The sequence below is a fragment of the Andrographis paniculata genome, unplaced genomic scaffold (genome assembly GCF_009805555.1).
Source record: "Andrographis paniculata isolate CXL003 unplaced genomic scaffold, ASM980555v1 Contig79END, whole genome shotgun sequence".
NCBI classification, from domain to species: domain Eukaryota; kingdom Viridiplantae; phylum Streptophyta; class Magnoliopsida; order Lamiales; family Acanthaceae; genus Andrographis; species Andrographis paniculata.
The window spans coordinates 2,794,680-2,818,601 of NW_026137616.1; the positions used below are offsets into that span (position 1 = coordinate 2,794,680).

The window sequence follows — 23,922 nt, forward strand, 5'->3', positions numbered from 1 at the left end:
TGATATTTTATTAAATAAAATGATACTCCCTCCCTCCGTTCCAAAAGATTTGTCTTTGTTTTTCCATTTTTTTCGTTCCAAAATAATTGTATTGTTTCCTTATTTAATAGCCGTGGTCCCCACTTTATAATAAAAAAAAGGTATTTTAGTCATTTATATTCTATTTTATACCCAATTGAATACTATTATTTCTTAATTCTGATACCAACTTTCAACGAGACACTTCTTTAGGACGGATGAAGTATATTTTTATTGAAAGCGAAATGAATAAAAGAATAACAAACCCTACAAAATTGATGGAAATAGGTACGTGTATGTCAAACCACAATTTATGTTCCTTTGAAGTTTTGCATTCATTTTTATTTATTTATTTTTTTTTTATGCAATATAACTGAATTGTTCCATTTAGCTTAACCACAGAGTTATAGGTATTATATAATTAATAAATAATTAAAAAAATATATTATTTAAAATAATTATGATTTAATATAAATAAGTATAAATTAAGATTAATGACTAAATAGTTTAATTAAAATCAAAAAAATTATAAATTATAAATTTTAAAATTTGATTAAAATGTATAATTATATTTTTAAAAAATAACAAATTATATGAAATTGAGAGAGTATTTTTTCTATAAAAAATTATACTATTATTATTATTAATTTCTTTTATAAATATTTATTAAAAAATTATTATTCGTATAGCTAATCAACGTATATTATATATTATCATAATATATTTATAATATAATATATATTATATTATAACTCAACATATAATATTTTATAATAAAATATATATTGTGTTATGTAAAAATATATAAAATACTTTCTCCGTCCCAACTCCAAGTACTTTTTTACCGTTTTTGTCCGTCACATTCCAAAGTATTTCTTTTTTATTTTAGTAAAAATAATCATACACCAATATCAAAATACCATTGACTTTTACCTAAATTACAAACATACTATTATACATACAATTACTTTTTACTTAAAGTCAAAGGGCAAAAATGTCAAAACATCTCATACACTTCCACTAACTAATAAAATATTACTCCTTCCGTCCCAATACAATAGTTATATTTACCATTTTTTTCCGTCCCAAAACAATATTATCATTTTCATAAATAATCATATCACTATACAACTACCATTACTTTTTCATTATTATTACACAATTGCCACTACTTTTTACATTAATACACTCACAAAGGCAAAAAAAGTCTTTTACTCGTATTTTTTACTCACTACCAATATAATATCAATATTTCTTAAATTTCGTGCCAAAGACAACTCAAACTATAGTTTTGAGACGGGGGAATATTATTCATTAATTTACTGCAAAGCCCCAAAGGGCTCCGGGACGAAGGGAGTATATCTTTACATAATTAAGATATTGACTCGATCAAATCAGTATCAATACTCATTTGAAGGGTAATATAAAAAATAATGGTTTGGTTCCCTTTTAATAATAGGTTGGTATTATGTAAAATTATTTTTTCTAAAATTGAACAAGAATAATTTGAAATGTGATATACGAAAATGGTAAAAAAATATATTTTGAATTGGGACAAAAAGATTATATTTTTATTAATATTTAAATTGTGCCGATAATTACATGTTTTTATTTAACACTTCATGTATTATTTGTATTTATACGTTGTGCTCTAATTGTCCTTGTCCTATGCACTGACATATAAATTATATACTCCTTCCATCTAACCTTTTGTGTCCGATTTAATGTAGATACAATAATTTAAATAAAATATAATTAATCGTAATTAAAAAGTATATTAATAAAAATAATTAATATATTAATAAAACTAAGTACAAATTAAGATAACTAAATAATATAATAAGATTAAAATATTATAAATTATAAAATTTAAAATATAACTAAAGTGTATAATTATATTTTCTAAAATAAAAAAGACAAATAAAATGGAACATATAAAAATAAAAATAGTTGACAAAAACTATGAGATGTAAAAGTATTATTTGTCCTTATATCACGTGTTGTTAGTTTGAATTGTATTTATATTGTGTTAATATTGAATAAACAATATATTTCATAGCCAAATACAATATATATTTTTGATAATATTCATATTTTTTTAATAAAAACATTTACTATTATTATTTTTTTTACATCTAAAGTTAATAAAAAATATTTTATAATACATTCATAATTTCAAATAATTAATAACAAAAATTTTATAATTTTAAAAATTAAAAAAGTACAATTAAAAATTTTAAAAATTAAAATATAAATATTCTTCATTTTTATTTTATATAAACAATGAATATAAATTAATTATTTCACTGAATACTTTAATACCAACGCTTAATAAATTTTTTTAAAAAAAGTACAAATATACAAACCTCACTGGTCCACGCCGCCTCCAAGCGAGTATTTGTAGTTCCATTGGGCTCCCGGGTGCGGAACGCCTGAACCAATTGGAGCAGCACGTCTCGTCCCCGCTCGGCCTGTGGTATCTTACGTGGGATCTCGACTCCAGGGAGTTCCCAAGAATTATCTTGTCCCTCACGTAGTTGGAAGGCCATTAAAATTTCCAAACTGGCATCAAAATTTCCATTTTCCATTATTATTACTACTATTATTATTATTATTATTAATCTTCCACCCCACCCCACCCCACCCACACATATGCATACATTTCATTCCTTAGTCCAGTGAATCTATTGAATGGATTCCCCCTATATATTCTCCTCCCCTCGTTTTTAACGGCTATTACATCCCCGGACCTTCTCGATTCGCAAAATTGCTATTGCTATTGTTATTGTTATTCCAGGAAGGAACGGACGGACGGAGATTTCATCGTTCTTCGGGTATAGAATTTTGGGGGTAAATTTCAGAAAATGGCTGCGCCGGTGACGAACGGGCAGCAGGTTAATTATAAAGGCGGCACGGCGGCGAATGGGCCGCAGGTGAACAAGAAAGGGGCGGGGGCGGGGGCGGGGGCGGGGGCGGGGGCGGGGGCGGGGGCGGCGGTCGGCATCGATGGGCCGACCAATCCCATGGTGACGTCCCTCCTCACGGATCTTTACCAGTTCACCATGGCGTATGCGTACTGGAAAGCCGGGAAGCACAAGGAACGTGCTGTGTAAGATACCTTTTTACGATTTAGAATTTTGTATTTCCGTTCATCAAATTTGGGAACGGTTAACGCTTCTACGCTGTGAATTTTATGTTCTGCTTTATGTTTGAGCTGTAATCGTAATCGATTGTTTTAGAAGTGGAGACAGAGTTTGATTGTCGAAGCTTTTTTCTGAATGGTTATGGAGGAATGTTAGATTTGGTATATGTTCGATTTTTGTCGTTTCTAAGTACTCTTTTAAGAAGACAATAGAATTGTTTGCTAGTGATTCGATCCAACTTTGATCAGCTTAGGTCATATCTGCTTCAAATGATAGGATCAATGCATTATGACTTTTTGTTGGATATGAATTTGTGCTTAATTTAGGGTTGAAGGTCTTTTTTATTTACAATGTTATGTTTGTCTTTCAGATTTGACTTGTATTTTCGGCGAAATCCTTTTGGTGGTGAGTACACTGTTTTCGCCGGGTTGGAAGAGTGTGTAAAGTTGATCGCGAATTTTAGATTTACTGAGGATGATATTGCCTTCATCAAGGCGACTTTGCCTTCCTCGTGCGAGGTAAGTGTCGAATCACTTGTTAAAAGAGAGAGTATTCTTTGAACTGATTGGCTAATTGTGAACAGTTAATGTATATCTCTAGGTTGGCTTTTTTGACTATCTTCGCGGCATAGATTGTTCAGATTTGGAGATACATGCTATTTCTGAGGGATTTGTCGTTTTTCCAAAGATACCATTGATGAGGATCGAGGGCCCTGTAGCCGTGAGCACTTTCTCATTAATTGTCTTACCTTTCTGTGTTAGTTATTACAATACATTACAGAATTTTGTTTGTCGTACAAGGTGGTTCAATTGCTCGAGACCCCGCTTGTTAATCTCATAAACTTTGCATCATTAGTTGCGACAAATGCAGCGCGACATCGGTTTGTTGCTGGGAAATCCAAACTTCTTCTTGAATTTGGGTTGCGAAGGGCACAGGTAGTGTAATATGATTTTCTTTCCCCCATTCCATTTTTTCCATACTAATTGTAAATACACAATATCGAATAATTGTTTGTCTTGTGGTTGTGCAGGGCCCTGACGGGGGCATAGGAGCATCAAAATATTGCTATATGGGTGGATTCGATGCAACAAGGTGATCATAGAAAGAGTTTTATTCCTTACATTCCAATCCATGTATCTTCGAAAAGGCGAAGCAAAAAATATTTGAAGAATTAGAATGGATTGTAGTCAACATACATCTTCTGATCGACATAAAAATCATAGGTGTCTAGAAATATATCCGAAAGATCTCAGTAAGCATTAAACATAAAACCGCTATTCTAATTGCTTGGGGGTGTTTTCAGCAATGTGGCTGCCGGGAAACTATTTGGAATACCGCTTCGGGGGACGCATTCTCATGCCTACGTCAGCTCATTTTTGGTACACACTCTGTTCTAATTTCACTCATTTTCCGCATTTTGTTTGTTCCAAGTTATATGGTTTCATGTAGCGTATACATTACTTAGTCAAATGATTTTTCAGAGCCCTGATGAGATCACGGAGAAGTTGCTGAGAAGCTGTGATGGCTCGCGTGTTTGTGAGGATTTTGTGAGCTTGGTTCGGACCTGGTTGAGAAAGTTAAAAGTGTGATGAACATTGTTCTTTCGATAGCTATATATATATATGTGCTATGGCGCGCATGCTCTAATTCATTTAAGTTTATATTTTGCTCCTCTGCAGTTGTCTCATTCGTTGGGAGGGCTTTTTGGTGAAACAAATCCAAGTGAGTTAGCTGCTTTTGCCTCGTATGCTCTGGCATTTCCATCGAACTTTCTGGCCCTTGTTGATACTTACGACGTAAGTGAAATATTAATCATCTGTTACTGTACTCATGTCTTGGATGAAGACGCTTTACTTCTTCTGAACTTATAATCGAGCGAAATAGCATGTTTGGCTCCATAACAAGATTTGATTTCAATTTAAGTTTGTTCCACTTTTCTTTTTCATTTTCATCCTATCATTTATGTGAGCTTCTCGATTACCATCAATATGGGAATGGATCTTTCCTATACGATAAGATATGATTGTTTTCTTGATAATTATTTCACACTCATTGATTAATGAAGTGACTGACAAGTTTTTGTCCACATATGGATAGTTTAACTTTAAACACAAACATATCATCATGCAAAAAAAATGTTAACGGATAGTCAGTTTTGACGTGGCTTTTATAATTCATACAAACAGGTTATGCGAAGTGGTATTCCTAATTTTTGCGCAGTGGCCCTGGCTCTGAATGAATTTGGGTATGTCCTATAGTTTGATTATTTCATATTTCGACAGACAACCAGTTAACATATATTGGTTTTGTTTTGCAGCTATAAAGCTGGAGGCGTTCGACTGGACTCGGGTGACATTGCATACTTGTCATGCGAGACGCGGAAGTTCTTTCAGGCTGTTGAGAAGGAGTTTAAAGTGCCGGATTTTGGGAAGACAGCCATTACAGCGAGCAACGACCTCAATGAAGAAACTCTGGAAATTTTGAATAAGCAGGTAACTTATACTATCATGTCTATATTACGGCAAAACACTTGCAAAATTTCTTACTGAATCATGATTAACAAAACACTGAACATTGATGAAGCTTGTAAGATGTTTTTAATAAGCTCTCGCAAATAATATATATTTCGTTCTTCCTGATTTGGTAGGGTCATGAAATTGATGCATTTGGAATAGGAACTCATTTGGTCACTTGTTATGCTCAACCCGCCCTTGGTGTTGTCTTCAAATTGGTCGAAATAAATAATCAGCCTCGTATCAAGCTATCTGAAGATGTTTCGAAGGTTCGGATAATCCTCTTGGCATCTCAATGTGGTTTTAATTGGAAGGACATGCATTATGTGTTAGTTTCAGGTTTCCATTCCATGCAAAAAGAGATGTTATCGACTCTACGGGAAGGAAGGCTACCCTCTTGTAGACCTTATGACGGGGGAGAATGAATCGCCCCCTAAGGTATTGTCTAGTTTATAGCTTTTTATATAATTTATTGTTGGGTTGACAAATGATTTAATGTGATTTATTGAAGATGAGGTGATATATTGCACCATTGGTTCCGAATTTAGAATAACCTGTGGAATATTTTCGATTCGTGGATTCGTTCGTTGTATGTTTGCTGTCAAAATTACACCTTTTTAATCCAACCAGAAGTATCGATTTCTATTTTTGTCTTACATCACAATGCTATAATAAAAATTTTCGCATTTTGTGTCGCACAAAGCAGCAACTGTGCTGAAAGCTAGGGGTGGACAAAAAAATCAAACTGAACTGTCGAACGGCTGAATCGAATCAAATTTTTGATTAACCGACCAAATTCGGTTCGAATACAAATACGGCATATTTGATATTTGTTCGATTCGATTCGGTTTTTAGTTTCGGTTTTTTATATTTTTTCGGTTCGGTTAACCGAACCGAATATTTATATAGTTATATTATGATATCTTAAAATTTATATTAACAAGTTATATTCGGTTCGGAATATTTGCAAATATTTTTATTTAATTAGAATTTTAATTAGTTTTTTATTCGGATTCGGTTCGAATTATTTGCAAATATTTTCGGTTAACCGAAAATTTTGATTCAGATACGATTCGCGATTTCGAGTATTTATTTATTTCAGTTCAAATACCAAGTACTTGCCTATTTGCAAATCTCCGAACCGTACCCACCCATACTGAAAACATTTATCACATCTTTTCTACAAACATGCTCTGTTAACTTTCCAGTTGTTTTTTAAACAGGCGGGCCAACGGATATTATGTCGCCATCCGTTCAGCGAGTCCAAAAGAGCTTACGTGATACCACAACGCGTGGAGGAACTTATGAAGTGTTATTGGCCGGGAAGCTCCAGTAATTTACAAGCAATAAATTCAAGTCACAGTTATATGTGTCCAACCCGTTCATTTTTTAATCTTTTTTGTTCGATCTTTTTGTTCTGAAGGAAAACCGAGGGAAGATCTACCGCCCCTTAATCAGATCAGAGAACAATGCATCCAACAACTGGACCAGATGCGAACCGACCACATGAGAAGATTGAACCCCACGCCGTACAAGGTAACATTGTGCCCCTAAAACCGAGCTAATAATCGCTTCTCCTCGACTTGTGAAAAGGCTGAAAATTTTGTTCGAATGTGTTTCTTCCCCGGCAGGTCAGCGTAAGCGCGAAGCTCTACGAATTCATTCATTTCTTGTGGCTGAATGAAGCTCCTGTGGGAGAGTTGCAGTGAAGATAGAATGAAGATGACAGACAATTTAAGATGTGATGATCAGATCAAATGGTACACAGAATCTTCATACAGCAGCAACAACTTCTTTGTAGGTAATATATATATATATATATATTGTATGTGTAGATGATGTTTTAGTGTTGATTTAAAGGAGGGACATTTTCAGTTTCTTGGATTTTATGATCCCTTCTGTTGTAGAGAAATTAATTAATCTGTGGTTCTTTATACTGAATAGGGATTATGTTTATATAAAATTAAATCTAATTTTATCTATTTATTTATTTATTTTGGTCTATCCCAAAACAAATTATTCAGCTAATTATACTGTCTTTCTAACATTACAAATGTTTTTACAATCTATAATATATTATACAAATTTCATTACTTTTATACTACACGATACTAATAAAGTTATTTTAGTTATTTTTATTTTATTTTTACTTATCAATATAATATTAATATATATAATTGCGTACAAAAAATAAATGGATATTTATTTATAGAAGGGATGGAGTATTTTGTTTGGTTTTGCTTTTTTATTTTGTTTAAAATATTATTTTAACTAATGTTATATGTGAAAAGGTTAGTGGTGTTTTACTGAAAATTTTAGAGTTAGTATTTGATATGATGTTTTATGAGAAAAAATGTATATTTGATTTGATGATTTTTGAAAAATAAATAATACTCCCTCCGTTCCAAACACCATGCAACATTTCTTTCTTTTTTTTTTTTTATTCCCAAACATCCTGCAATATTTCCTAAATAGGAAATAATTAATTATATTTAATCGCTACTCCACACTTTATCCCCTCGTATCATCCAAATAAAAAAATAAAATATATATTTCTCTCTTCATCACATCACCTAATTTCTAAATTATTCTACTTAATACTACTCACATAGTAACTCGTGTTAAAAATAAATATTACACCTTGTTTGAATAGGAGCTAGCACCAAATTAAAAGAAAATAGGTAATGTAAACAAAGCATAGATTTTTATTTGAAATAAAAACAAACCAATCATATTTGGGTGAAAAATGTTAGGTATTGTAGCGTGCACTAAATATTTATTAGTACAAAACAAACACTTTTGTTATCATTCTATTAAATACTCCATGTTCCAAATAAGGTGCAATATTTGTTTTTTGCACAAGTTTTTAGATAGGTAGTATTAATTATGATAATTTAAAAATTAAATAATGTGATAGAAAGAGAAATATATATTTTATTTTTTATTTGGATGATGTGAGAGGATAAAGTGTGGCTCATTTAGACCCGAGGGAATACTAAATAATTATTTTTACAACTTTTATAAGTTTAAAACTTTCAAAAGTTATAGATAAACTCAATATAAAAATTTACAAAATTAATAGTTCGCCTAATGTGATTTATTTTATCGAATTTAGTTTGTAAAATATTAAATTTGATCAAAAATTTAATGAGAATGTACACATCAAATAGATTCCCATGCTATAAAAAAATAAAATGCTAAAATAAAATAATGCAAAATTCCACTGACCAGTAAGACAGACCTTTCTACCAAGTTGGTCATATACAGTTGAGACGTCCTTCAAACCATCACATCCTATGAATTTAATCAAAGTCAATGTATATCATATATACTGTATCTTTCTTTTTCTTTTTCTTTTATTTTTATTTTTATTTTTATTTGTTTGTTACTCCATTCATTCCATTTGCTACGTCTATTTTTTTTTTTTTTTTTATTTTTTGTCTATGAATAAAAATATTTTTATAAGGCGACTTTTCTATTTTCTCTAAATTTTATTTCAAAATCTTCTTTAAATAATTTATTTTAAATAATTACATAATTTAATTTTGATTTATTTACATATTAACCCCAAATCTATGTTTTTATAAATTTCAAATACAATATTGATAGTTTTTTTTAAAGAAAATAAAATTATTTAATTTAATTCTAAAGTAATATAATAATAATTAAAAAAAAAAATTGAGTCCAATAAAAAATCCTCCGAAATATTTCTACAAAAACACAAAAATGTTTAATATGATGCTTTATCCGAAACATAAAAAATATAATGTAATGTAATATAATGCAATCCTCCAAAAATGAAACATAACATTCCGAGGTCGGATCATCGCACAAATCACTCATCAAAATACACGAATACGCAATAAAAAAAAAATAATAAAATTATAACTGCAGAATAACCGTCAAAACCGTTAAAATGACAAACCAATGAGTTTGGAGAGGTCTACTAATCGGCGAGCTGCTGTCCGGCCCTTGAGCTACCGCCGTCGTAGATGATCCGGCCGGCGGCGGTGGCGAAAGCGCAGGTGCATTGCACGTATACGACGACGAATTTCCATTTTCCTGCCGGACAAGTTTTCCATAAATACCATCGTTTTACTAAGTTATAACGAGACGATTGTAATAAGAGAATTGGTGATATCAATGAGAGAGGTTTCGAGTTTTGGTCTCGCACTGTATTATTAGGACAAGCCCCAAAAAACATTGTCCTCGGATCAACATATCATATAAAGGTAATTGACATATATTAATATGCGTTGTTATTTGATCAGATCAGCATATCATATAAAGATAATCAATATATATTAATCTCTCCGTCCGCCTTAAGGGTCAAATTTACCTTTTGCGTTATTGTGCTTAATATTAAAAATATCTTTATATTTGTATAATTTTTTGTACCAATATTAGTATTATAAGACACTAGTGGAAATATTTTTGCAATATGTTTTGATATAATAATTAATATTCAAAGATCAACAAACAAAAAATAAATAAAACCCTTAGAGCCGGACGAAGAGAGTAAAAAATAAATGTTTGATTCGATGCTTTTGAAAAGTTAAATGTGTTAAGAGTCGACATACCTTGCAATAGGCGATGCTACGGCAGTTGCACGTCGACTGTCCGTTTGCTTCATCGACAGCTTCGGGGGCGCCCCCTCCGTCGCTCCTCTAGAAACAACACTTGTCTTAATCTCACATAAATCTAAGTACGACGAAGAACATGTCGGAGTTAAGACATCCGCGCTACCTGGTAAAAATCGACTGCAATGAAATTCGGCCAGCGGTTTCCGTCGACTGAATGACAAGTCTTCAACATACTAATCAAACCGCCGGAGTTGTCGACACAAGAATCCGATATATTCGGATTCGTCCGAAAGTAATTCATAAGCACCAAGGATCGCGAAGTTGTGTTCATCGAGGATGACTCAGATCGATTGGGGCAAGAATTGGACACCATCCCACCATTCCCATCTGCAAATCGGACATTTCTATCACTCGGAAAAATAGTGCATTTGATCCAATTATCGATCATCAAAGCCTTCGAGCTTGTTAAAATATTTTACGAAAACTCAAAAATTGCATTATTATTCGTCATCAAAATGAGGACCTATATAGACACTATGAAACAGATTCGATAGGCTCTAATTAAAACAATTTAACCTATGGATAAATCAAATCGTAATCTAAATCTACCAAATCTAAAATAAACCAATCAAAACTAATCTAAACAAATACTTCCTCTGTCCATCTCTAAGGTCACATTTACTTTTGCGTCATTGTACTTAATATTAAAAATATCTTTATATTTGTATATATATATATATATTTTTTTTACAAATATCCTTCTATTAGGTATTTTTGCAATTTTTTCTTAATTTGTATTACATTTTCATATAATAATGAATATTCAAAGATTAACACGTAAATGAGACCCCTATAGCAGGACAAAAGTAATATTAAACTAAATCTAAATATAAAATATCTCAACAGAGCGAGTCGTGGTAATAAAAGAATGACTTACACTGATTCTCCACGACGAAATTCCACTGGTAAGCGATCCCTTCGGACGCCTCTTTAGCCTTTTTAGAAGTAAATACGATCAAGCGTTGGTTTTTTTCGACCATGTCATCGACCGTTGGCCAATCTTCGCCATTTTTGGGCATCCGGGACAGAGGAAACCAGAACTTGTTCAATTTAGAGGCGTTGAACACTCGACTCAGACCGTGGGGCGACGAGACATAATCCTCAATGAAAATGGTGATGATTTCAGACGGATTTTCTTCGAGAAAATCGTGGATTTCTTTCAAGACATTAGTCGCAGGTTGCTGCAAATCAGAAAGTTAGTAGTAGAAAGAACAATATATGATACTTAGAGAAAGAGTCCTCTGCTGCAATTCTAGTCATTGTTCTTACAAAGGCTGTAATATTGAAGCACTTGCCCTCGAAGGAATGACACAACCAAATGTCGTTGTTGAAGTCATACATGTCGAGCATAAGCCCCCGAACGCCGTTCTACAAGACGGAGACATTCGTTATGGAAAATAAAACATGGAACAAACGGTGCAAAAATATTTTATGGAAACTGAAAAATTGTATTACATTGATATCATAATAAGAGACCTATATATAGACAACATAAAACATATTCGATTTTAAATCTATATACTAAATTTAAAACTGAATATCTAAAATATTTCAAAAACGGGACAAAATTTTGTCTCAAGTAGCCTCCGATCGATAATTTCGGCCTTGATCTTGTTCTTCAACAATGGTAGCTAGTTTTTGATGATATAATCTACATTAAATTTCAATTTGCATTTAATTACTACAAAGTTTGATGGAAGATTCGATTCATACTTGAGATGCAAGAAATTAGGGACACCTAGCTAGAAAAATTGAATTACTAATGCTTCGTGATTACTTATTGAATCATTTTACCTAACTAACAATAAGATACTTTAAAGCCAACCAACTGCCCCCACCTAATCATGGTTATTTTTTTCTAAGTACTGACATAACACTACTTACTACTACTGTGATTAAATTGCAGTTTTTCCAGACAAGGGAAAATTAAAACAGTCATACATTTGTTTGTAAAAATCGATCGAATTTAATGTATGTACGTACTTTGAGCTGATCGGAGACGGAATCTTCCTGATTTGTCTGAGTGATGAGCGGCGAACCGGTTCCCGAAGTCCGACCGGTCCGGGCGAAGGAGTTGTGCGTCGTCAGCCATGAATACTTATTGAACGGCAAACCTTTCACCTTTCCCAGAATTAATAAATTAATTAATTCATTCATTTAAATACGCACATAAATACGTGTATATATATATATAAATATACACTCCTAGATCATATTATAAGCGTGTACCGTAGAGGTGGGAATTATCGGCTGTATGCGAGTGCACCGTTGTCTGGTGTTCCCGTTCGCCGGACAAGTCGCGCACGCCAATCCGCCGTCGCAACTGTCGCCGGAATTCGAACACGTTTCGCCAATCTTACATAAGCATGAAGAGACAGTGTAATTAATATAATAAACAATCCAGAGAAAATGGAAAATCAAATGAATCAACAGAAATTACGATTTTCGGACAGGCACGAGCAGGTAAAAAGGATTAATTAATTAATTAATTAATTTAATTAATTACCTGGAGAGAAGAAGAATAAGCAGAAGAGGCGAGGAGGACGGCGGCGATTAAGAACAGCTCAACGTACGGCAAATCGAAACCCTACAGAAGCAGAAAAGGACGAACACTGATTATATTCACGAGGATTGATCAACGAACAGCGAAATCGGATCCAAATCCGACAAAGGTGGAAGAATTTATTCAAGTGCCTGCATCGGAAAACTGTCGGAATAGTAGAGAGAGAGAGAGAGAGGAGAGAGAGAGAGAGAGATGTCTGGGCCCTTTGAAGGTCTCTGTCGGTCTGCGTTTGTGCGTATCGTATCTCAGAGTTAATGAAATCTCGTTTGTTTATTCACTGAGGTTTCGATTTCATCTATGCCTAAATCCAAAATCTTCTTCTGTATTTTGGGGTCTAAATTAATTAGGACAACCCAATTAAATATATATATAAAAAAAAAAGAAAAAAAATATATGTATATATATATTTAGAGAGAGAGAGAGAGAGGGGTAGATATAGAGAGAGAAAGAAAGAAAAGACCAGCAGACTATTTATTTATTTATTTATTTTCAAAAAAAGCGAGCGCGTGCTTTTACTTTTCCCTTTTTAATTTTTTACTACTAACAAAATTGGAATTTGTAGCTCACCATAAATAAGTGTAAATAAAATTTTGATTAGAGGTATGTGTATACCATTTTTTTTCTTCTATTTAGTTATTAATAATAGTTTTAATTCAAAATATTGTCATTTTTATTCATATATAATTTGTAGAAACATGTTAAATTAATAAGTAAAAAAATAATAAAATAACTGTAAAAAATATGCAATCATTTGAGGATGAAGGTAATAATTTTAAAAGCATATCATTGAATTTTATATTCAAAAGTTGTTATATGGTTACTTATACCAATTTTTCTTTTTTTTTTTTTTCAACATCCTATTCAAAATAGTTGGCAATATTTAATTCTTTAAAACTGTTTTTTATTTTTTATTTTTTTGTCTCGTAAGTGTACCATATTGTCATTTTAGTTCCGTAAGTGGAATTTGTCGCAAACTAGTTCTATTAGTGAAATTTTTTTGTTGTTTTAGTCCTCCGGCACAGGAGACGCCTGCATGACTCGTCGGAAGCCACGTGTCTGCCAGGTGTCCTGCCAAGTTAGCGACGCCTGGCGGACAAGTAGATTTTATTTATTTATTTATTTTTAATTTTTTTTCAATTGGACCAAATAAAAAGAATTAAAAAGACAAATAAAATTAAAAAAAATTAAAAAAATAAAATAAAATCCACGTGTCTACCAGGTGTCGCTGACCTGGCGGACACATAGCCTCCGGTGAGCCACACAGGCGTCTCCGGCGCCAGATGACTAAAACAACGAAAATTTTTTACTTACGTGACTAGTTTGTGACAAACTCCAGTTATGAGATTAAAATGATAAGAGGTCAGTTACGGACTAAAAAAAACACTTTACCCTAATTTATATATACACACAATGACTCCAATCTTTTATTGGAGCTATAGGTAGACTTTGGAAATTTATTTCAATGAATAGGAACTTTCATACGATTTTAAAAAAATATTATAATAATAATAATAATAATAATAATAATAATAATAATAATATACTGTTTACGTTTAATATAGTGAAATTTGTTTGGATGAGTTTTGAAAAACAAAGCAACATATTTACCATTATTTTATTTTTTTAATAGATTGTAAATATATATCGTTATTTAAAATACTATATCTTAATCAATATTTTCACTTAATCCCTTCTTACTGTTTAAAATAATAAAAAAAATACTAATTAATTTTTATTAATGTAAGAATAATATTAATTGAAAATTTAGCATTGACTTATAAAATAGTGTTAACGATAAAATTGACCGAATCAATCTATAAACCCACACCAATATTTGAATATTATATGGCATAAATATATAAAAGTCACAATCAATTAATTGAACAATCTCAGGTTTGAATTAAGTTGCCGAGTTGAATTAAAAAACAAACACCTGCATTAATATTGTTTCAATTCATGCATGTTCTTCTGAAAAAATAAATAAATAAATAAATAAAAAATTAAAAATTAAAAATATTTATATTATATTAATATAAATAATGTGCTATTTAGATTATTATTGGTGCTATTTTCCTAAATCGAAACAACAATCGAACCGTTGACAGTGATTGTTATGGTACTGATTTAGAAAAATTACCGTCATGCTAATTTATTCAAACAACATAGCTCAAGACTCTTAAATAGCATATGCAGTGGCCCACCCCAACTCCACTTTTACCCTATTTTATTGAACTTTTTTTTAAAAGAATAATATATATATAATATATAGAAAATATTTAAAATAAATAAAATAATAATAAAAACATCAACGTGTTGATTTATTTTTTTTAATAAGAAAGTGCATTAGTTTTTTTTCCCCAAAATATAATATATCAATAGTTACTAATAAAAAAAATTATTATTATTTTTTTATTATTTGGACTATATTTGAGGTAATAATTAATATTTAATATTAGTATGCAAAAAATAAATATAAACTTATTAAGTACTGAACACATGCTCTGTAAAATAGGAGCATGCGTCTATATTTAAAATGTGTGTTTATTGGACTCTTGATTAATATTTTTGAACTCTTAATTGATGTTTTCTAAATTTTTGAATTTATGTTATTTCAAGAAATCACTACAGTGTTATGTGTTCTATAAAATTATGTCTATGTATTCTTTGTTTTTGTTTTATATTAACGTAAATGATATGCTATTTTAAATTTTTGATTGATGTTTTTAGACATTTACCGATACTATTTGAAAAATTCAGCACATAGAACTAGTACAATTTCTTAACATGAGATTTTTGGGGGTTTTGAAGCTTTAGAAATTGTAAAAAAATAGTATTTGGTTTTGATATTTTATAATAAAAAAATAATATTAAAAAAACACTTGAGTATTATGTTTATAAGCTGATATTGTATTCTTTTACTCTTTTATAGATGTATAGCAAAATTATCAAATTAATTTTATTTATTATTGACAATTAGATATTAATTTTAATCAACATTGTGCTGAAGTTTTAGACATTTAAGTGAAAAGATTGCTATTAATTAAAACTTAAAAATAAATTTGTCACTTTTAGGAAGAAAAAAATAAATTATTAGCAGAAGTAGAGAAAAGTGAACTTAGAACTTTCATTTATTTTAGATGCCTAAATTACATTATACTTACCATTTTAAAACCTAGTTAAAAATTATATGTAGGGGTTAGCAAAATTTCGAAATTCGAAAATCCAATTCGAACCAAACCGAATTTTAAAATTTGGTTCGGATTTTTCGGATTCTCGGATTGGATCGGACGAATTTTTAACAAATTTCGGGTTTTCGGTTTAGATCGAATCGGATCGGTATACTTAAAATCCAAAGCAATCCGAAATTCGAAATATAATATTTTAATATATTTTTTTATTATACATATTTAATATTTTATTAGAAAATATTATATTTTAATATAAAAAACTCAAATTTATTAATTATATTTTAATATATTTAATTTTAATATATTATATATATTTAATATTATAAAATAATAATAAAATATAAAAGAAATTTAAAAATTAAAAAAATAAGAAAAATATTTAGAATTTCGGATTTTTCGGTTTGGTTCGAATTTTTTTAGTTCGAATTTCGGTTATTTCGGTTCGGATTGATATTTTCAAAAATTTTGAATTTTCGGAACCGAAAATCCGAATACTCACCCCTAATTATATGGCTTTGTTTAGACATCAATTTTGATGTTTGAAATTATTCTAACATTTTTAAAAAATGCTACTTTAAATATATTTTCATTTTTTATTAATAGTGTTTTTAACTAAATTATATTTTGCTTCTTACAAGAAAACAAAATAATTAATCATGTTATTATAGTCACATTCGTAAATACAAAACCAATGGATTCCATGTTATAATAAATGAATTAAACTACATTTGTAGACAAAAAAAAAAAAAAAAAAAAAGAAGAATATTTATACTTAAATTTCTGAAAAATAAAATAATTAGATCACAAAAATATAATAATCCCTCCGTCTACTGAAAGGATGTCATTTTTCATTTTTGTCCGTCCCAAAACAAAATTACCATTTCCTAATTTAGTAATTGTACTATCTACCTTACATAATAAATACTTTTCCAATTTACACTATATTATACAAATGTATTACGTTTATATTACACAATACTAATAGGGGTATTTTCGTCTTTTTCACTACAACATTATTATAATACTAATATTAAAAAATCTACGTACAAAAAGTAAACGACAACCTTGCACCAGGACATAGGGAGTATTAATCATAGAAGAGTACAATCATACTCCCTCCGTCCAAGCAAAAAATATACATTTATTTTTGGCGCGAAGTTTAAGAAATAATTGTATCTTAATTATAGTGGGGAGGTAAAAGTAGTGTAATGACATTTTTGTTCTTACTTGTTTGGTATAAAAGTAATGATGTGATGTAAAATAGAGGTATTTATGGAAAAAATGAAATATTTAATGAAATTATTACTTTGTAATAATTGGACGTCCCAAAATAGAAATATGTATTCTTTACAAGGAGAAAGCATTATTTAAAGAGTATAAAAATTACTTTTAAAGAGCACAATAACAATTTAAAAATACAATAATATAATAACAATTTAAAAAACAATAATATAATAACAATTTTTTTAAATAAATTATACTTGATTTCTTACAATGAATCAAAAGAATTAATTATATATACTCCCTTCGTCCCATAACAAAGTATCTATTTTTCCATTTTAGTCCGTCCTATAACAAAGTATCAATTTCCTTTTTTAGTAGTTGTACTATCTATCTAACATTACAAATACCCTTATAACTTACAATATATTACACAAATGTCATTACCTTTATATCACACATACTAACAAAGTTATTTTAGTCATTTCTATTTTATTCCTACTATATCCCAATATAATACTAATATTTCTAAAACTACGTGAAAAATAAATAGATACTTCTTTTTGGAACGAATGGAGTATATTTTTAACTATATTCGTAAATACAAAAAGCATGGATGTAATGTTCTAATAAGTTATGATCAATTGATTAAACCATATTGGTGACAAAAATATTAATACAGAAATTTTTGAAAAATATTTATATTACAATAAAACAATATTAATTATGAAAGAATACAATAATATTATTTGAAAAAAAATATAAATTACTTCAAATGAACACAAATATTAATTTAAAAAAAAACACACACACAATAAAATAACAATAATAAGAATGAAAGTGTACACACCTACATGGAATTAAATGTCCAATTGACAAATCAAGATTTATAATTAACTAATCAAACCATATCGTCTGCTCTTAGTTCGATTTTTCATTGCATGTCATCTAATTTGTGATATACAAATTTATACAAATCCGAGAGTGCAATAAATAATTCTTTGGCCTCAAATCCTCAATTTTTAACTATTTGGTATTCATGCATTCTTCGGAAAAAATACATTTTTTTTTTCATAAAAATCTTATCAAACATTATTTTAATACCAAACTGAAGCCAAATTTTTTACCAAACCAATCAAAATAAACACATGTTGAGTATATCTCACCTTGGAAAATGTGTGGGATCTCCCCTAATATATAAGGTGAAGGGCCACTCCACCTATCACCAATTGATTTTAAGTTGGATGCCCGGATCATTTCTTAACAACACACAATTATAAGAAGGTGATAATGGTAAAATAAAATCAACTCTAGAGAGTAATATTTTAGAGTTTTTTTTTTTTTTTTCTTAAAATGATTATATAATTATCCCTATTTTTTAAAAAAATAAAAAATAAAGAAAATTATATTAAATGAAAATAACCCAATAAATGGGTTAGAAATTACACCAGAATTTAATTAATTATGCTTAAAAAGAAATATCATATTTGGTTGTGCCGTTAAATGAAAATTGTTGTAAAAACAGAACATTGTATTCCCCAATAGATGTATTTTTTATATTGACTATAGAGAATTGATAATATATATGTATGTATAAATAATATTTTATGTTAAATTATTGATCTTTATGAATAAATAAAATATGTAGTATTATATATATTGTACTAATACATTATAGATTATAATTTTTTAGTAATATTCATTAAAAATTATGTCATAAAAAAAAATTAAAAAAAAAAAAAAAATTGAATGAAAGAACTGACACATAATAACAAGAATCCAAGATGTCCCTGGGCCTGTACGAACCGGACCGTGCTTGACCCAAAACGATTTATCAAATAAAATTTTATTTAGTATTTTTTAGAAATATATGGTAAAATTAAAAAAAAAAAATAATATATTTAATGTTAAAATTTTTAATTATCAATAATTTTGTTTCATAATTATATTTATTTAAATTAATATAATTTATTTTTTAATAAAAAAAAATTAAGATTTTAATTGGCCTGGTCCTACACGATTGAAACTGCATCGAACTGACTCTTGAGAGTAAAAAAATAGGTATAAAACTTGTAGCAAAACGAATAGTAAAAAATGAAATAAAAATAATTACATAGCATCCCATTGTAGTATTTCTGTACACAAACTATAAATTGCAATCTCTCCTTGTGACCAAAAAACACAAATATATAAATATGTATATATATATATATATATCAAAGGAAAAAAAATTCAGGATGATACAAGACATTAATTTTTACCGCGATGGACGAAGCAATGGCGAACAGAATACTCGACGTTGGAACAAAACGAAAGTCGCGGGATTCTTGAAGACGAAGAACGGTCTTTTTCAGACAACACATTCCTCATGGTCTCCGCCTTCATCTCCGCAGTTTTGAGCTTGCTCATGATCTTCTTCATCGAGGCCAATCTCTTCTTCTCCAATTTCAGCTAATCAAAAAATTCGAGTTACAAATTATCGAATATTATTCGAAAGATGAGTAGGCGACGACGACAACAAAACCAACCTCGAGTTTCTGAATAGCTTCTTCAGCTTTGCTTTTCTGCAGATTCTCCCAAGCACTTATCTTGGCTTCTTCTTTTTGCAACCTTATTTTATCGAAGAAAATAACATAAAACTTACATTGTATGTCAGAAAAAAAATTTAATGGTTATGAGTGTATATGATTGATGATCAAAGGGATACTTAGATGAAGTTTTTGATGCATTTTGTCGAAATGGCGAATGGATTTTGTCTATGTACTCCAATTTGTTCTCTTCCTCGATGGGCTTTCCGGGATCTTGTTTCTTGGATTGTTCGAGGGCGCCTTTATCGACTTGGACATCCAAGACTTTGTCTCTTACAACATCGGCATCGGTGTGAATTGAGGATACTAAGGTTGAGAAAGATAAACTCTTTTTTAAGCGAGCGCTTCCTTTGTAGCTCATTTTGATCGAAGTAGTTCCATTGTAGTTTGATGCTTCTTCCCCTTCGAAGAACCTATCTTCGATTTTCTCCTCATCTGGTCATTTATTTTAACAATTCTACATTAATAGTTGAAAAAATATCTAAATTGACAGCACATTGTGCGCTAACCATACCATATTATTACAAACAAAATATCATTTATATTAGCAAAATACAAATATAACACATAACTAACGATGTGATATAATCTCACACATCATATGCAACAATTAATTTTAGTCAATAACATATTTTTATCCAATACATGTCTTAAAATATGAAAAAATAACACATGATTTTTTTTATGCAACATGTCCAATGTAAAATAAAAACATGTATTATTTGTATATTTTATCTCATATCACCACCATAATCATTCATATAAATTTTATAGTAAATTTTCTGATCTTGGTGATAACAAAAGTAATATTTTGAGTTCTAGTTGATCCAAAATACTAAAGTATCTTATAAGTTATCATACACATGGACAAATTACAGTTGTAAAATATCGGTGGCGATGAATAAAAAAAATTTCAAGCATGTAAAATTAAAATAAATTACGATAACATTCATTTCTCTGTTTCTCGTATAAATAGTACTAAAAAAAAGTTGGTACCTTTAGAGTTTTTCACAAAAATCTTGCCAACACCACCCGACCCATTGTTTCCGACATCCGAGGAATCCTCGGAAGCTCGGTGCAATTCATCCATGAAACTCCCGGGGTCCCGGCCTTCGAGAACAGGGGTGGATGGAGAGCAGTTTGTTGAGTGCACAACTCCCGAACCACCCAAAGGCCCGCTCTTAGACATCACTTTCCTCCGGGGAAGACCAACCGGAGTCCTGACGGTACGGTCGCCGGAAACCGGGCTAGTGATCCATCTCTCGGCGTCGTCCCATTTGGAAGGTGGAGTCTTTCCATTACTCAAGGGGATCAATGCAGAGTGCCTCCTCACGGTCCAGGACTTCAGATCGTTGTTGATGCATTCTGGAGATCCGGGACTAGTGTGGGCACCAGAATGTAGGCCTGGACCAAACTTCTTGCTCATGGCTTTTACTTGAGGGCTGTATTGATTTGTAGCACATTGTTTCAATAAATTTTTTTAATTTGAATTAATTTGGACATCCAAAAATTATTCAATAAAAAATCAGAAAGATAACAAACAAACAGACAAACAAAAGAATCATATATACATAACTGCAAATCGAAAAAAAAACAGAAAGGGGAAGGAATCAAGACCTCATAAACTCAACCATGGAAGTCCCCATTGATTTCCTGCTCAGACCTTCTTTAGTTCTTCTTCTTCTTCTTCTTAATTCAGGCAAAAAGAAAAGAGGAATACGAGGAAGAAGGAGGCGAATGGAAGGGGAGAAACTGTCTGAATCATGAATGGTGTAAGAAATTAGAAAATGAAAATTTCAGAATACTTTATCCTTAAGGAAACCTCTAATTCATTAAAAGAGCTTGAAAATGGCGAAGAAGAGAGAGAGAGAGAGATAGATAGAGAAAGGAAGTCTGGAATGGAATAGATGGTGTATTTGACGAATTCGTCACCTGAAAATTGCCGCTGCGCAGAGACGACGACTTCAGTTCACATTTTGGATTATTATTATTATTATTATGATTATTACTATGCTTACACAACAAACTAATAATGGCCGGTGGACACGTGTGCGGTTACGATGCCCAAATCGAATCGATTACAGCCGTCGGATTAAGGGCTTGGAGGGAAGGGAGTCATTTTGATTGGTCGATGGTGGATCGGCGCGCTGCACCGGAGTGTAGAGTATTGGTGCTGAGCAGGAAGCTGAGCTGGCAGCTGCCTTGAAGTGGGACCCACGGATTTTATAATTTCGTCTGTGGTGGTAGGATATTGAAATTGGGGGCAAAGTTGTAAATGTACCAAAATATTTCGGGTTTGTTTACCTGTAAAATTTTGGAATTTTAATTTTAAATTAAAATAATTATTTAATTTGATATAAATATATATATATTGATATAATATTTTAAACATAAAATTTAATTTTAATATAATATAATAAATAAAAAATAAAAATAGTAAAACCAAAAATCCAATCTAAATCCACCCTTCAAATGTTTTTTGCGTGCGGTCTAGAGACTCCAGGCTAGAGTAGTCGGGTCCCTCGGCTCGGGTCAGGTTAGATTAGGCCGGTTGGGTTTGGGTCCGATGAAAGTCATGTAGCTCGGCCAGCTTGGAACCTGTAACGCTAGCAAGCTTTAGCCACGTCAGCTACAGTTTTTTATTATTAAATTCAATTGTTTGTTTATTTATTTGAATTTTTAAATAGTAGTAAAAGTTATATTAAAATAATTATTTCACCTGATATGAACAAATATTAATGTAATATTTTAGACGTAAAAAATAATTTTTAATATAAAATAAAAAATTAATTTAATATTATTTTAAAAAATATAAATGGTACGTATGAAAATCTTACAAACAAATGGTGCGTTTACTTGTGAGATTTTGCTCTTAATTTTATTATTCTAATTTTTTTTCTTTAAAAACATCAAATTAAACACTCTATTTTTATTTATTTTATTACACTAAAATATAATTTTACATTCAAAATATCACATCAACACATATTTATATTAAATTAAATAATCATTTCAATTTAAAATTTTACTATTCAAAATCAAAATTCAAAATTAAAATCTCATAAGTAAAATAAATTTAAAAACTAGGGTTTTACTTTTTCTTATATAATTTTATAATTTTTAAAAAGTATGTTCATTTTTATATAAAATATCTACATTATTTTATATAAACAGAAATAATCTTAATGGATATTTTTTAATTAGAATATATTATTTTATATATATATATTGAATCACAACACTATGTCATCTAAAAAAAAAATTCAAATTGTGTTTATTTTAATAATAATAAAAAAACATCATTATTTAATTAATAAAATTTTTAATAAAAATATATTATTTTCTTTCATAAACTATCTTATTAAAATTATTTAAATAAAAATTTAAATTAATATTTTATTTCAAATCAATTTTAAACCACTACCAAATAAATCACATATAAAAAAACACATTCTTTGTATAGGTTCCTTAATAAATACTTCTTCGTCCCACATAAATTGTTTAAATTTTTCATTTCGATCGTCTTGCATAATTTATCATATTTCTGATAAAATAATTATACACTTTATACGGATCTTAAATTTTATAATTTTAGTAAAATTATATATTTCAATTTGTTCATTAAGCATTTTAAATCAACATCAATATTATTCACTATGCATAATTTTCAATAAAAATATACTTCTTCCGTCTTATATCTATATATCCATTTGTTTTTTTACGGAATTTTAGAAATATTAGTATTATATTATGATATAATAAAAATAAAGATAAAATAACTAAACTAACCTTAAAGATAAAAAAACTAAACTAACATTTTCAGTATTGTATGATATAAATGTAATGACATTTGTATAATATATTGTAAATTAGAAGAGTATTTGTAATATTAGGTAGATGATAGATATGAATACTTTATTATAGGGCATACCAAAATGAAAAAATGGATAGATTGTTAAGGGACGGAGATAATATTATTTTTTCTTACAAAATATCATATTAAAATATTATTACAAAAACTCAAAAAATCTTCAATTTTAAATTA

The 23,922-nt window shown here is 29.8% G+C and overlaps 3 protein-coding genes across 3 annotated transcripts; 1 reads left to right on the forward strand and 2 right to left on the reverse strand.

Annotated features, from left to right (window-relative positions):
• Positions 1-2,661: 2,661 nt before the first annotated feature.
• On the forward strand, positions 2,662-7,658 carry LOC127240349 (nicotinate phosphoribosyltransferase 2-like). Its single transcript, XM_051258978.1, has 15 exons — positions 2,662-3,127; positions 3,532-3,679; positions 3,762-3,881; positions 3,962-4,096; positions 4,192-4,253; positions 4,465-4,540; positions 4,643-4,744; positions 4,841-4,957; positions 5,348-5,406; positions 5,479-5,653; positions 5,809-5,943; positions 6,014-6,112; positions 6,898-7,006; positions 7,098-7,210; positions 7,306-7,658. The coding sequence occupies exons 1-15, from the start codon at positions 2,883-2,885 to the stop codon at positions 7,381-7,383; spliced, it is 1,773 nt and encodes a 590-aa protein (XP_051114935.1). The 5' UTR covers positions 2,662-2,882; the 3' UTR covers positions 7,384-7,658.
• Positions 7,659-9,379: 1,721 nt separating this feature from the next.
• On the reverse strand, positions 9,380-13,203 carry LOC127240350 (PI-PLC X domain-containing protein At5g67130-like). Its single transcript, XM_051258979.1, has 9 exons — positions 13,012-13,203; positions 12,824-12,904; positions 12,547-12,672; positions 12,301-12,438; positions 11,587-11,685; positions 11,195-11,498; positions 10,421-10,644; positions 10,255-10,341; positions 9,380-9,736 (listed from the first exon to the last, which is right to left on the reverse strand). The coding sequence occupies exons 1-9, from the start codon at positions 13,015-13,017 to the stop codon at positions 9,557-9,559; spliced, it is 1,245 nt and encodes a 414-aa protein (XP_051114936.1). The 5' UTR covers positions 13,018-13,203; the 3' UTR covers positions 9,380-9,556.
• A 6,171-nt stretch (positions 13,204-19,374) lies between these two features.
• Positions 19,375-21,830, reverse strand: LOC127240351 (uncharacterized). The gene is made up of 5 exons (XM_051258981.1): positions 21,495-21,830; positions 20,874-21,319; positions 19,997-20,312; positions 19,818-19,899; positions 19,375-19,740 (listed from the first exon to the last, which is right to left on the reverse strand). The coding sequence occupies exons 1-5, from the start codon at positions 21,521-21,523 to the stop codon at positions 19,540-19,542; spliced, it is 1,074 nt and encodes a 357-aa protein (XP_051114938.1). The 5' UTR covers positions 21,524-21,830; the 3' UTR covers positions 19,375-19,539.
• Positions 21,831-23,922: the final 2,092 nt, after the last annotated feature.